The sequence below is a fragment of the Vipera ursinii genome (assembly GCF_947247035.1).
Source record: "Vipera ursinii genome assembly, chromosome: 4".
Taxonomy (NCBI): Eukaryota; Metazoa; Chordata; class Lepidosauria; order Squamata; family Viperidae; genus Vipera; species Vipera ursinii.
In genome coordinates, this window is record NC_139514.1 from 73,025,515 (window position 1) to 73,040,828 (window position 15,314).

At 45.5% G+C, this 15,314-nt stretch overlaps 1 protein-coding gene across 3 annotated transcripts in view; it reads left to right on the forward strand.

Moving 5' to 3' along the window:
* Positions 1-15,314, forward strand: part of ANOS1 (anosmin 1) — a 281,496-nt gene that overhangs the window by 195,482 nt on the left and 70,700 nt on the right. For all 3 annotated transcript variants that reach the window (XM_083362693.1, XM_083362694.1, XM_083362695.1), the window contains exon 4: positions 5,849-6,071. In XM_083362693.1, coding sequence (XP_083218819.1) covers positions 5,849-6,071 — 223 coding nt within the window. The remainder of the gene's footprint in view (positions 1-5,848; positions 6,072-15,314) is intronic.

Genomic DNA, 15,314 nt, shown 5'->3' on the forward strand with positions numbered 1-15,314 from the left:
TCCTCTGGTCCATAGCCTTTCCATTCAATCAGGTAATGGAAACGAACTTTCAGCCAAGGGGAGTCCCTGATCCTGGCGACCTTGTACTCGGGGGTGCTGTCTCCATCACGAGGTCCTGATGGGGGAGGTTCCGCTCGGCAGAGTGGACAGGCTGGTTGCTCGGGGATTAACAGAGACCGATGAAAGACATGGCAGAGTTAGGCGATAGGTGACCGGATTGACGACAGCCTCGATTGGGAACGGTCCTAAATATTGGTGATCTAACTTTCTCACCGGCCGTGTTGACGGTAGGTTCCTGGTGGACAACCAGACCCGATCTCCCACCGATAGTGGAGGTGTATCCCACCTTGACCGATCAGCAAACCTTTTGTAATCGGCCTTGGCCTTCTCTAACTGACGTCGCACCAATCGATGGATCGCCTGTAACTCTGCCATGAAGTCGTTCGCTGCCGGCTCTAGTGAGTCCACGGGAGAAAGGGGGAAAAACCGGGGGTGATATCCCACATTGGCCAAGAACGGTGTCATCTGTGTGGAGGTGTGCTGTGAACTGTTGAATGCAAACTCAGCTATGGCTAGATAGTCCACCCAATTGTTTTGCTGCAGATTGACGTAGCAGCGCAGATATTGTTCCAGAATACTGATGACCTCCTCGGTTCCCCCGTCAGTTTGAGGATGATGCGCGGACAAGAGGCAAATCTTGATATCCAATGCATGCATCAACTCCTGCCAGAAGTGGGCTGTAAACTGGGCCCCCCTATCAGAGACAACTCTATCAGGGAGGCCGTGCAGCTGAAACACCTGCTGAATGAACATACGACTAGTGGCGCGGGCTGACGGTAAGCCACGACAGGGGATGAAATGTGCCATCTTGGTCAGCATGTCCACCACCACATACACTGTCGTAAAACCAGAGGGTGGGGGTAAATCCATCAAGAAGTCCATGGACACAGCTCCCCAGGGTCTTTTGGGTGTCGGCAAGGGGTGCAGTAATCCAGGCGGGGCCCCTGTCGCTGACTTGGCCTGCCTGCATGGGATGCAGGAGGTGACATAGGACTGGATGTCGTGTCAGACTCGGGGCCACCAGAAGGTACGGGAGACCAGGTTCAGGGTCTTGAACCGGCCAAAATGCCCCACCGCCGGGTTATCGTGACCCTGGCTGAGGATGAGTCCCCTGACTGGCCCTCCCGGAACGTAGAGCCGGTCACGATAATACAAGAGTCCATCCGTGACCGTCCAAGGAGAATATGGCCCCACCTCCTCCTTCCACTGAGCCACCCACACCTCCTGTTGCTGTGCCTCCCGGATCCAAGCCCGTATATCAACCGGCTCCCGCACCGCAGCAAAAGACTCGACGGGGATCACTGTCCTGGGCAGAAGCTTGTCTTCCACATGGGAATATTTGGGCTTCCTGGACAGAGCATCCGCTCTTTGATTGTGCCCGCTTGGTATGTACCGAACTCAGAAGTCGAACCTCGCAAAGAAAAGAGACCACCGGATCTAGCGTTGGTTCAAATTCTGAGCAGTCTGCAGGCTTTCCAAATTTTTATTCTCTCGGGGTCCGACATGGAGTACAAACGCCCCACTGGGAGAGGCACATCAGGGACTAAATCAATGGGGCAGTCATAGGGCCTGTGCGGGGGTAATTGATCTGCCTCTGTCTCGCTGAACACATCAGCAAAATTGGACAGTTCGGGAGGCAAGGAAACCCCTGGGGAACCCTCCACCTGGCTGGCACAGATACGGCGGGAGTGGTCCACGCACTGCAAGCTTGGGAAGGTGACCAAGTTCTGTGACCAATAGATCTGTGGGTCATGCGCTCGGAGCCACGCCAGTCCCAAGACCATGGGGAAATGCAGATCTGAGGTGATATAGAACTGGATGGCCTCCACATGGGAACTGATGGCCATACATAATGATTGCGTGGCAGCCATAATTGGCCCAGACAGGAGCACTCAACCATCGATAGTCTCCACTAACTTGGGCGGATCCACTGGGGAACAGCCCATTTGGCCACAAATGCTGAGTCCATAAAATTTGTAGTGGCCCCAGAGTCAATTAAGGCATGGACTGGAATCCCCTCTGGCTTGCCAGGAAGGATCAGACGTACCTCCAATATCAGATGCCGTGGAGGTCCACAGGCAGCATCGGAAAGACGTCGCTCAGTGTTGTTGTGGGACGCCTGATCTATCACACCGTCTAGATCGGGCTCGGGGTGTTTCCCGACAGAAAAGTAGGGGACTTTCTCGTGGCAGACTCGGTCACTGATGCCCGCTGTCGCTTCTTTGGGCAAAAAGCAGCCAAATGCCCAGGGTCCCCGCAGTAAAAACACAACCCCCCCGATCATTGTCTGTTCATTTCAGTCACCGATAGACGAGACCTGGCGGCACCCAGCTCCATTGGCTCCTCCCTTTGAACTGGGGGCTCACGCACAACAGAGGCTGCAGGGGTCTGTGGGGTGGCACGGCGACTCCTTCGCTGCTGCAACCGAGCATCGATCCGCAGGCAGAGATGGATCAGCCCATTCAGGTCTGAGGGAATATCCACACGGGCCAGCTCATCCAACATCTCCTCCGACAATCCATCCTGGAAGGCATCCACAAACGCAGCCTCATTCCAGGCGGAATCCTGGCTAAGCAGCTGAAAATTGCTTTCAGGCATCGAGTAGCGTCGAGTAGCAGTCTGCATCTTTATAGGGTCCTCATACATCAGACGCATATGATCAGAAAACCCCACAAAGTTGTCCAACAATGGACTAGGTTGAGCCAGCAGAGGCGTGCCCCAACGAGCTGCATCACCCGAAAGAAGGCTTAACACAAACCCCACCTTATCCCGGTTAGTGGGGAAATCAGCTGCTCTCATGCTGATAAAGAGCTGGCATTGTCCCAGGAAAGCAGGAAACAGTTCTAGATTGCCAGTAAATTTATCCGGCATCACAACTTGGCATTTTCTCCTGGGTGGGGGTGATGGTGGGGGTGCAGCATGGACCTCAGCTTGCAGTTGAGCCACCTGAGCTGCCAGCAAAGTGAGTTCCTGGGCGAGCTGGGCATTCTCAGCACATAGCTGCTCCATAATAATAGTAAGGGGTGGGAGGCTGAAGGCAAACTCAGCTGTACCAGCCTGCTACCAAGCCTGCAGAAAAGTCAGGGACAACCCTTTTACAAACGGCAAGAGGCTGGAATTAAGGCTGCCAAATTTATTAACATAAAACAGAGCAAAACAAGACATGAACCATGAAACAGGAACTATTCAAGCGGTTGCCTTCAGCAAACCAGCCCTCGCACGCATTCCCCTTTTATACAGTTCAGGGCGTGGCTTCTCTCTGCCTCCTTCCGAGGTGCCCCATTGCCTTCCTCTGTTTACTCCTGATTGACTGCCTTCTGCGTCGGGTGTCCTTGAACAGGGCCAGCTGTGGGTCATCTTCATCCACGCTGTCAGGCTCACACAGCTGGGTCTCCGTCGTAACCAGGTGGGAGGGGCCTGGCTGAGGGCTCTCATCAGCAAGCTCTCCAACCCCCTCAGCAAGCTCTCCAACCCCCTCAGCAAGCTTTCCAACCCCCTCAGCAAGCTCTTCAACACCCCCCTCCTCCTCTGAGTCGTCCGACCCAACTGCCAAACCCACAGGCTGACCCTGAATCACAACACAGAGAGAAAAGGGCAATTAAAAATTGTTCATCAATGAAAGTCCAAAGTATTCCATCATCTCAATCAATAATGCATGTTTCTTCTATAGGGAAATAGCTCCATGACACAGCTGTAAAAGTCAGTTAATATTTATATTCATAGTCCAGGCAAGCCAGTTTCAGAATAGTTTATTGTCTCTGCCACACAGATAAGCAACCAAAGAGGTTTTTTTTCCTTTTTCCAAGCTGTAGTCTTCAAAAATGAAAGTTTATGAAAACAAAAGAGTCTTATCTGAGTCTGGGCTTCCAGCCAAGTGTCCTTAGGCATAATAAATTGTAGTGCTGTAGTTCGCCACTAGATGTCATTGATGCCATCTTCCAGCTTTTTACATCCAAACTTACATTTCAAGTCTCTTTTTTAAAAAAAATCTCAAAAGCATTTTTAGTCCTCAAATTTCTAAGTTATATATGTGTGTGTTGCTTCCAAATTAATCTTGTAATTTTCTCTATTTCTCACCAAGCAATTAATTTTCCCCTTTTCTTTTCCTGAGGGAATGGGGTGGGAATTTCCCTTCCCTCTCTCATCAGGGAGAATTCTTTGTTTTGGGTGTTTTTTTCCCCAGGAAAAAGTCTTAAAGTCATAAAGAGAAGATAGGGTCTCACCCAGTTCCATCCACGTTGCTCAAAAGTTGCTAGTTAATGCTTATTTTCTTTGGTTGTCAGCAGCTTCTGACTGGCCACATGAATGTAGCCAGTCTTTCCCCCGCCAGTTTGGAGGGCTTCCTTGAATCAAACTTATCTTTTTTCCTTTTATATTGACCCATATGGAATCTAGGAGATTTTCATCCTTGGTTTTGTGGATTTCTGAAGAGATGTAGTGATCTTTTATATATAATGCAACCCCACCACCTCTTTTGTTAGGTCTGCTTCTTTTGAATTGTATTGTTCCACCAGTACATTCCAGTGATGAGTTTCATCCCACCATGTTTCAGTAATGTTAACTATATCATATTTACTTTCATGTACTAGTACCTCAGGTTCACCCTGTTTGTTTCCTAAACTTTGAGCATTCATGTATAGGCATCTGAGTCTTTTATGGGTCTTGGGTATGTTTCTTATATCTCCTACTTTATAACTGGGTTTTCCATCCTTTCCATCACTCTCTATTTTATTGTGTTTTTCCTTTTACTCCCTACCTCCTTATATGATTGGTTATCTAATGGTTTTTGCTTGGAATTAAGATTTAAAGGTTTTAGGATGTAAAGTTTGGTCCCTCTCCCCCCTCAAATTTGGTTTAAAGCCCTTCTGATAAGATGAGCCAGTTGTTTTCCAAATATATTCTTTCCAGTTCTTGTGAGGTTCACTCAATCCCTTGCCAGTAGGGATGTAGGTAATGTAGATCATGGCTAAAGTTCTGTTGATGACAATAGTTTTTAAGCCAGTGATTTGTTTCTAAAATCCTTTGCTCTCTCATTGGATGTTGGCCTTTTTTGGGAAGTATAAATGTAAACATCACTATGGTTCCTTTAGAACCCCAAAATGTAAATATACAGGTTGCACTTTTAAACATTCAAATTAAATGGGTTCCCTGTATCAATTTCAAGCACTGATTCTACACTTCATCTTTTCTACCTAATTGTTTGGTGGAACACCTACCCTCTACTTCAGGCGTGTCAAACTGCTGGCCTGCAGGCCGGATGCATCATGTGGAAGCCACACACACCCCATTACCAGCAATGGCAAAACCGTCCCAATAGGTTGCACGATGTCACGTGACATCCCGAGTTTGACATGTCTGCTCTACTTGGTGACATGAGCCAAAATAGGGATTAAGTACTTTTGCCATTTGTTTCTTATCTGTTAGCATTTTACTGGTTTTATTAAGCAATGATTGCATTGACTGTTTTTGGAAAAAAAATCCATATTTTAAGTCCAAATGATAATACATTTGAGTGCATTTTCTCTCCAAATCAAGGACTTCAGTATTGCACAGTCAGTTTCACCTAGTGTTTCTGCTGTTTCTAGTCCTTCAGCCATATCTGTATTTGTTTCTATCATGTCAAGGACTTAATGCATTGATGCTTTGAAGTCATACATTTTCCCATCCTTTGAAGGAGGAAGTGGTCAATAAGGAAAGTAAAGAATTTTCTGGAAAGCAAGCCAACATATTTCACTGTGACTTTTTTTGCAGTAAAAACTTTGTACCATTCTCTTATTTTTCCTTTAAGCCTCTTTTCCCCAGGAAGAACTATGAATGTCTAACTAGCTGTGAGTTCCTGAAATACATCCTGTCAGTGAAGCAAGGAGATTGCCCAGCACCTGAGAAGGCCAGTGGCTTTGCAGCTGCCTGTGTTGAAAGTTGTGAGGCTGACAATGAATGCTCTGGGGTGAAAAAATGCTGTTCTAATGGATGTGGACATACATGTCAAGTGCCCAAAAATCTCTATAAAGGTAGAGTTTATTAATAGAAGTGACTAGAGAAAGAGTATATGTCTGTATATTCACCCACAATTTAAATATACTAACATTCCCACACTGTTTTTTGTTGCCATGACTGGGGTAGTAATAAGATGGATGCCAAGTCAAGCCAAAGTTTGATTTTAACTGGAAAAAAAATCAGGTCTGATTCTGGTTAAAAATTCAAGTGAGGTGTGTATAATAGTTTGTATTAACAATTAGCATTGTGATAAAGTTGTATAAAAGTGGGTAGGGAGAATTCATCCTGGGATGCTGAAACATTTCATCATTCTTAAAAAAATATGCTTAAGGCATAGAAATGAAGGATTACTACAGATGATGACATTACAATTGTTCATATTTTCTCAATAGGTTTCTGTATACTGTATGTACAACCAAATGTTACTCCTATATTTTTTTCTAATACTTAGGATTACAATTTTAAAAATTCTGTTTCAGCAACAGAAGTGAATATTAATTGGATCTTACCTAACTCTTTATTGAACCCAAATACGCAACACAGTATCCTTCCCCTCTTTTATTAATTGATTTGTGGTTGGAAAGTTTTATGTTAAATGATTAAACAGAATACTTGTACTGAGATTCTGCATGGTTTGACTCATGCAAATTAATAAAATGAAGGGATCATTTTGGAGACATTTCTTAATCTTTATATAGAATAATATAGAGCTGGAAGGGACCTTGGAGGTCTGTTAGTCGAGCCCCCCTGCTTAAGGAGGAGAACCTATACCATTTCAGACAAATGACTGTCTAGTTTCTTCTTAAAAATCTCCAGTGATGGAGGACCCATGATTTCTGAAGGCAAGCTGTTCCACTGGTTAATTGTCCTCACTGTTAGGAAGTTTCTCCTTAATTCCAGGTTGCTTCTCTCTGGTCATTTTGCAACAATTATTTCTTGTCTTGTCCCCTGGTGCTTTGGAAAATAGTTTGACTCCCTCTTCTTTGTGGCAGGCCCTGTTATCAGGTTGCCCCTGTTTCTTCTTTTCTTTAGACTAGCCAAACCCAGATTGCCTGAGTGGTTTTGCTTTCAATAGAACCATGCAGAAGAGTACTACAGTCAAAATCCAGTCCAAAATGCAGGAAATCAAGTCAAATTGGTCAGCCAGTTCCAAATCAGAGTTTTATGAGCAAGATTCACAAGAATAAGATACCAGAATACAAAATTAGGCTGTCATGGTTCCAACAGATGAAACTCTTCAAAGAACTTCAAGGCATTGTTTACCTTAAAGAATCTTTATTCAATTAGCATGGCATCAGCACTTACATGGTTGAAGCCAAAATCTGAATTCTCCTCCCCTTAGCACATAGTATCAAACACAATTCCCTCATCTAATTAGCAGTCATAAATCACATTCTCCAATTAGTTTGAAATGCAGGTTTTCCCTCCTGTTCTCCAACCTGCCATTTCTTATTTCAAAAGTCCCTGCTTTCACACACTTACAATATTATATCTAACTAACTCCCATCACATCCCTCCTCCTCCCCCAGTATCATCTAATTCTAAAAATAAAGCATAGGAAAGAAAAAGGCTGCATCTCCATATGTTGTCAAAGCAAGAACATCCAATGTTAGCAGCGTTGACATCCGCCCCCCCCTTACAAAAAGGACACACCTATAGCGTAAAAAAGCATATGTTAGCAACTGTCTCTCGGTTTGTTAGGGTGTTTCTTATAGAACCTTTTGATCAGTCTGTTAGCTTTCACATCACTAGATTTCACCCAAGTGGCTTCAGACAACAAGTATCTCTTCCATTGTACTACGTACTGCAATTTCCCTTTAAAAATTCTAGAGTCAAGAATACGTTTCACTTCATAGTAAGTCTGTCCTGCCACTATGGGGGGTCCAGGTACCTTTGTAGGGGGAGGTCTTAAAGTAGAGCCCCAAAAAGGTTTCAACAAGCTGCAATGGAAGACAGGGTGAACTCTCCCTAAAAGCCTAGGGAGTTTCAATTCTACTCTGACTGGGTTGATGATCCTTACGATGGGGAAAGGCCCCAAGAATTTTGGTCCTAATTTCTTACTGGATAATTTGAGGCGTAAATATTTAGTTGACAGATAAACCATTTCCCCAACTCGGAGTGTTCTTTGGGGAGGCCTCTTTTTATCAGCCTGCTTTTTATAGGTCTCGGAAGTCTTTTCTAAAACTGCTTGTTTTTGTGTTTCTCCAAACTTCTTTTGTGTTTCTCCAAACTTCTTCCCACTCCCTCACCCATTGATCAAGTGTCTGGGAAGTGGAGGGCACCTGAGGGTATTCAGGTATTGGGCTGAACTCTTTTCCTATGGCTACTCTGAAAGGCGTGTAGCCAGCGCTGCTGTGAACAGAATTATTGTAGGCCATCTCTGTGAAAGGGAGGAGGTCAGTCCAGTTTGTTTGTTGGTAGGAAACAGCATCTGAGATATTGCTCCACCATTTTGTTTGCAGATTCTGTGGCCCCATTGGTAGCCAGATGAAAAGCAGATGATAAGCCTTGAGATGATCCAATTAATTTAAGAAAACTCCTCCAAACTTTCGCTGTGAACTGCACCCCTGTGTCAGAAATTATTCACTTAGGGTCACCATGCAGCCAGTAGATATGTTTCAGGAACAATTTAGTCGTTGGGCAGATGGGAGTCCTTTGCAAGCAATGAAATGAACCTGCTTCAAAAACAGGTCTATCACAGCCCAGATGACAGTATTTCCTCTACTTTCAGGTAGGTCTATTATAAAGTCCATAGCTATTTCTTCTCATGGTTGAGAAGGGTCTGCCATGGGCTGCAGTAACTCAGGGGGGTTTCCCCTGGAATTCTTTTCATTGTGGCACATACAGTACAACTCCTGACATAGTTTTCCACATCTCATTTTAGCCCCGGCCACCAAAATTGCCAGTGGATGAGGTGTAGTTTTTAAATATCCGAAGTGCCCAGCCTGTTTTACATCATGGCTGTGTTTCAGAGCATTAAGACAGAGGGCTTCAGGCAAATACAGTTCCCCCCCTTGTAAGCCAAACCATCCCTGCATGTTAGGGAGGTTTGATTGTCTTTGAACCATTGATCAGTGAGGAGCTCTTGTTTTATCTTCTTTGCTCCAGGGTCATCAGGAATAGGGGCTCTGTGGGGTGTGAGTTGAGCAACAGTTTGTGGATTGGAGGTAATTGCCTTGTTAACCTCTTTGCATTTGCTTTTGTACTGGGGCAATTGTTTTTTCTTCCCAGTATGTACTGAGTGAAGTTGAAATGGTTAAAGTACTGTGCCCACTGCACTTGCTTTGGGGACAATTTGCAGGGAGTTTTCAGTGCTTCTAGATTTTTGTGATCTGTCCATACTTCAAAAGGCACCTTTCTCCCTTCTAGATGTCATCAGTTTAATAGCCCCCACTTAATTGCAAAGGCCTCCTTCTCTCAGGCTGCCCATCTGCTTTCGCTTTCAGTAAATTTTTTAGAGGTGTAGGCGCAGGGTTGCGAGACCCCACTTTTGTTCTTTTGCAGTAATACAGCTCCAACTGCTACATCGCTGGCATCAGCTTGGATTACAAAGGGCTCCCCTGGGCAGGGGTGCTTTAGGACCGGTTCAGCAGCAAATAGACTTTTTAAATTTTCAAAAGCTGTTTGACAGCTCATTCATCCAAGCTAGTGGTTGGCCCAGTCATGGCTTCCCTCCTCCTTTGCCTGTTTTGAGTAGTTCTGTAAGGGGTAGGGCAATCTTGGCAAAGGAGGGAATGAATTGACAATAGAAGTTGACAAAACCTAGAAAGCTCTGGAGCTGTTTGCGAGTCTTTGGGGGCTGCCATTCAATTATAACCCTCACTTTGGCTGGGTCCATTTCAATGCCCTCATTGGAAATTCTGTAGCCAAAATAATCTAGTCAGGTCTGGTGAAATTCACATTTTGACAGTTTGACATAAAACTTGGCATTCAATAGTTTCTTTAACACTGCTCTTCACCAGCTTTATATGATCAGTCATATTTGTGCTGTATATCAGGATGTCATCAAGATACAGCAGAACCCTTTTGTATAAATGATCATATAGGACCTCACTAATCAACTTGCTTGAATATGGATGGGGTACCCTGTAGTCCAAATGACATGACTTTGAATTGATAGCGCATTGGGAGCATCCAGAATCAGCTAGTACTTTTAAATCTACCTGTGCCCCTGATGTAGGGATTATGAGTTTGGCAGGTAGTGAGAAAGGTGAGATGTGTCAGCTCATCATCAGGTTGTTCTTTTCTTCGTTGTCGCTGTCGAAAGAGGGTAGAGTGGGGTCGGATTCAGCCTGAGTCCCGGTGTCTTCCTGTGTGGGGGATGTGACTTGGGCAATAGGTTCTTGTGTGATCCAGTTGGATTTCTCTCTTGTTGGCTGCTTGGCAGGTTTCTTTCTCACTGCTTGTCCTGGTCCCAATGTATTCTGCTGTTGAGGGTAGGGGACTGGGCAATTTGCTGCTCGATGTCCCTGCTGTCTGCATCGGAAGCACTTGATTGGCAGGCCTGCAGGTGGCCTGGTTCTTTCAGCCGCTGCAGCAGTTGGAGATTTTTGGGATGGTGGTTGCTCTGGCCTCGGCCTGGCTTCCGGTGGCAGAGGTTTCTTATAGCGATCGAGCTGAACATCTAGACTTACCGCTGTTTGATACCACTTTTGCAGCTGATCAGGTACTGCTTGAGAGATGCAAGCCTCAGAGAGGTGATCGTCTAGCCCAGGGGTCGGCAACCTGAAACAGCAAAAGAGCCACTCGGAACCGGTTCTGTCACACACAAAAAAACCTGGGAGCTGCAAAATGTGCTCGCACATGTGCGCATGCACGCACGCACACACATGCACAGAACAAGGCAAAACGTGCACCAGCCCTGCCCTCGTCCACCTCTTTTCCTCCCTCAGAAAAGACTGCTCTCCCCCTGCCCTGCGCTCTCTCTCTCTCTGGGACTTTCTTCTTTGCGCCTTTTGTGAAGGTTCCAAAGATGCGGAGGAGGAGGCCAACGGGGAGAAGAATCTTCCAAGGCTTTGCAAAAGAGGGAGGCAGTGGTGGGATTAAAATAAAATGGGCAGGGGGAGGTTGAGGAAACCCAGCAGAAGCCTACATGAGAGGACGAGCAAGTAAGGCAAGATCGGGGAGAGGAAGAAAGCTTTCGGGGCTTTCCCAGCAAGCTGAGGTTCAGAGTGAAAGAAGGTGGTGAGGAGCTGCAGGAGGCAGTGGCTCACCGGGAAAACCAACAGACTGTCACTTGGAGGTGCCGCAGCTGGCCTTTTGAGGCGCCATGGACCTCCATTGATTTCCATGGGGACGCTTGGCAATTGGTGCTGATTGAAACTGCTGCAGGATGGCTTTGAGTGGCAGAGAGAGACACAGAGAGACACAAATGTGTCTCCACAGGAGAGACAGCAAGGGCAGGAGATGAGGCAGCAGTAGCTTGCTGGAAAATCAATGGACTTGGTCTCTCTCTCTCTCTCTCTCTCTCTCTCTCTCTCTCACACACACACACACACACACACACAGAGAGAGAGAGAGAGAGAGAGAGAGAGAGAGAGAAGGGAAAGAAGGAGGGGGTTTGGCAGCGTCCAAGACTCCATATGCTGCTCAGAAACAACAACACCACCACCACCACCGCACACCTCATCTGACCGGCCCACTCACCTTTCCAGCAGTCCTCCTGTCTCTTCCTCCGCTGCCGCCACGTGCAGTCTGAAGAAGAGGTTTGTGGGCAGTCCCACAAACCAAAGAACTTCAACCAATCAATTCAAACTTCACAAGTTTTTTTCCCATGAGAAGTTTGAATTGATTGGTTGAACTTTATTAGTCCCACTTTTTTTCTGGACTGCACATGGCGGTGGAGGACTGGGAGCCGCAGGAGACGGCTGAAAGAGCCGCACGCGGCTCCAGAGCTGTGGGTTGCCAACCCGTGGTCTAGCCCTTCTTTGAAGTGATGGACTAGGGACTGCTCAGGCCACCTCTCTATGTGACCAGCTATCTTGCAAAACTCTCTTACATACTCCAGAGCAGGTCTGCCGGCTTGTTTGATCTTATGGATTTGTTCTTCTGCTTTGAGGCAATGGAAGGGTCCTCAAATGTTTCTCTCAGTCCTAGGAGGAAGAGGTGGGGGACCTCCAATTTTGGGGGTTGCTCATTGTATAAATTATTCAGCCATTTGGATACCTATAAGCTGGACGCCATCATATCGACCATAGCGGCTGGGTCCGTTTAGGCCCAACAGTTCAGATGAGAGCGTACTTAATTGAGAAAAAAAATCAGCTTCTCTGGGTCCCCATCGAAGATTGCTTCGGAGCAGTCATTGGCTGCTGGGGCCACCACTATGGCTGTTGCACCCCAAGTTGCTGCTGGCCCCACCTTGGCTTCTGCTGCATGCCCAGGGGTTGCACATTTGGGGGCTGTGGCCATCCCCTCTTCTATGGTTGCAATACTAGCAGTTACAGCCTCCTGAGTTGCCAGGGGTCTCCCAAAGATAGCTCCCTGGGTGTGGGCTGCTGTTGACCTCCTTCATGCTGGTCAGCGTGGAGCTGTGGTGCCCTCTGCTGCTATAGGCCCCTCAATGGTTGTTGGATGGGTGGGGGTTCCTGCTGGATCTCCCTCATTTGCAGGCCCCTCAGCAGTTGCTGTACATTCAGGGGCAGTGACCAACCTCCTTGCTGTGGTCGTCCTCCCATCAGTTGCTGATCTCCTGGCTTCTGCACAACCCCAAGGTGTTGTAAGGGCTCTATTAGCTGCTGCAAGCTCAGGGTTTGCTGACTTTCCACCTGTGGGGGCTGCCATATTCCCCATTGCTGCAGGGGGCCTAGACTGGGTGATAGATATGCACACCAGTTTGGGGGATTGGCTGTCCTGGAGACTGTAGCTGTCTCTCTCTTGGGGCTGGAGGCCCTGGCAGGGGACTTCAGGGGCTGGAGGGCTTCTCTCAGTAGGAGTTGATTTCAGCTTCTCATCTCTAGCTCTTCAAATCTTTCCACTGACTGACTACGAGCTGTAGACAGGTATTTCCATTCACCCGAGTCCTCAGTGGCAGATGACCTGGTAGCTCTCCACTGGTCTGCTTTGGAAGCCTTTGAGGGTGACAAGGCAGTCTCGAGGTGTCTAGAGTCTCCACTGGGCTGGGCCCAATCTGACTACCAGATCAGCTCTCCTTGCTGTTTGGGTTTTGCCTCTGGCTGGGAGTCCTGCAAAAGCTCTTTCTCCCCCGGCTTGCTGGCTGTCGCTTCCCCCACTGGGGTAGCAGCTGCTGCTGGGTTGCTGGCTTCAAGCAATTTCGCTTTTTCCATGATGAAATCTTCTTCTGAATCTTTGTCAGCTTCCCTCAAGTCTAGGGACAGCGGCTGCAGCTCAGGACCCCTAGAAACTTTGGAGAGTTTGTAGATTTTGGCTTAAGGTTATGGTTCCGACAGATTAAACTCTTCAAAGAACTTTGAGGCATTGTTTACCTTAAAGAAATTTTATTCAGTTAGCATGGCATTGGCATGTACATGGTCAAAGCCAAAATCTGAATTCTCCTCCCCTTAGCACAGTATCAAACACAATTCTCTCCTCTAATTAACAGTCATAAATCACATTCTCCAATTAGGTTGAAATGCAGGTTTTCCCTCCTGTTCTCCAACCCATTTCTTATCATCTCTTATTTCAAAAGTCCTTGCTTTCACACACTATTACAATATTATTATGTCTAACTAACTCCCATCACATTCCTCCTCCTCCCCCAGTATCATCTAATTCTAAAAATAAAGCATAGGAAAGAAAAAGGCTGCATCTCCATATGTTGTCAAAGCAAGAACATCCGATGTTAGCAGTGTTGACATAGGCATTTCCAACAAAGTAACACAATCAAGACTGACTCTTAAGTCATGCTATAGCCAACTGTCTTTAATCAAGAGAGTTACTCCCTTTCTTGGCAAAGAGCCTCATAGAGTGTCTTTGCCGTGCTTTCCATTCTAGTCTCTGAATTTGAAAACATGGAGGTCTATGCCATCCTCTGACTGCTCCTGCTGTTCTTAGGATGCCTGTGTTCAACCAGCCTCAGGTGATTCCTGGCTTGGTGACTCCTGAGGCTGACATTTTGTTGGTTCTTCTGGAGCAGCCTCTTTGGAGACCGTGTGAGTCTTAGACCATGAAACAGGATTTTGAAAAATTATCATGAACGCTATGTCTTGAAACTAATGAATTTATATCCATATCTCAAGGATTAAATCTAATATGGAGGCTGAGTTTGGCATGCCAAGTATTTTTCCCCCGGATATTTCTCTAGAATAAGATGAAAAAATATACATTGGTCATCGATGGTCAAATTCCTTGGGTTTCAGGAGACTGATGCTGACTAGGAAATTCTGGGAGTTGAAGTCCATCCCTTCCTAAAGTTAGCAAAGTTGAGAAACCCTGTTGTACTGCATGACACCCACCTGCACACAATTACAGGTGTTGTTGGAGTTAGTTCCAATCAAATGAATCCTAATGACCATAATGCAAAGCAGATGGAAAGTTTCTTAGAACGGTGGCAATAGGATTATTGTACATAATAATAAAATATTTTTGTTGAGAAGCTGAATTATTGCTCTTAAGAAGACTAATATAAAAATACATTGAAAAAAACCCCTCTCATTTATTCTGGGAATGATTTAAGTGGCACAAACAATTGTAACAAAGCACAAAGCAAAAAATAACTCTAGCAATTAAAGCACATCAGTAGTTTCTCAAAGAAACAGTTTTCTTAGGTTTAAGTTTAGAGAAAATATCATGTCCTAGAAGAAGTATTACTTCTGGTTAAATATTCATATATGCCACATTTAAAGTTTTACCAGTTTTTTTTTAGAAAAAACTAGTAAAAAAGTGGAAGCAGTAGAAACAAACTTGAAATAGTATTACTGTTTTCACTGATTCATAATGAATCAGTTAAAGTCATATATGAAAAATTAATTTCTGCATATAAGAAATCATCACACACATTACATTTCTTGTAAAATTATAGGGTAATTTTTTAATTGTTTATATGACAGATCTTCTAATTTCACCCTAGAGTCGCACTGAAGCTGGCCCCTTTGTTTTCTCATGTAAATGCTTCTGGGTATTGAATCAGTTGAAAAAAGTGTCAGTGGCTATATATATAGATGCAGCACCTGAAAACAGGAAATAAGAAACACTTCTGTAAATTAGAAGTCTATTAGAACTTCTAATAGACTGTCTATTAGAAATACCAAATCATAGAAATGATAGCATATCCACATAATACATTCACAGAACAGCTGATA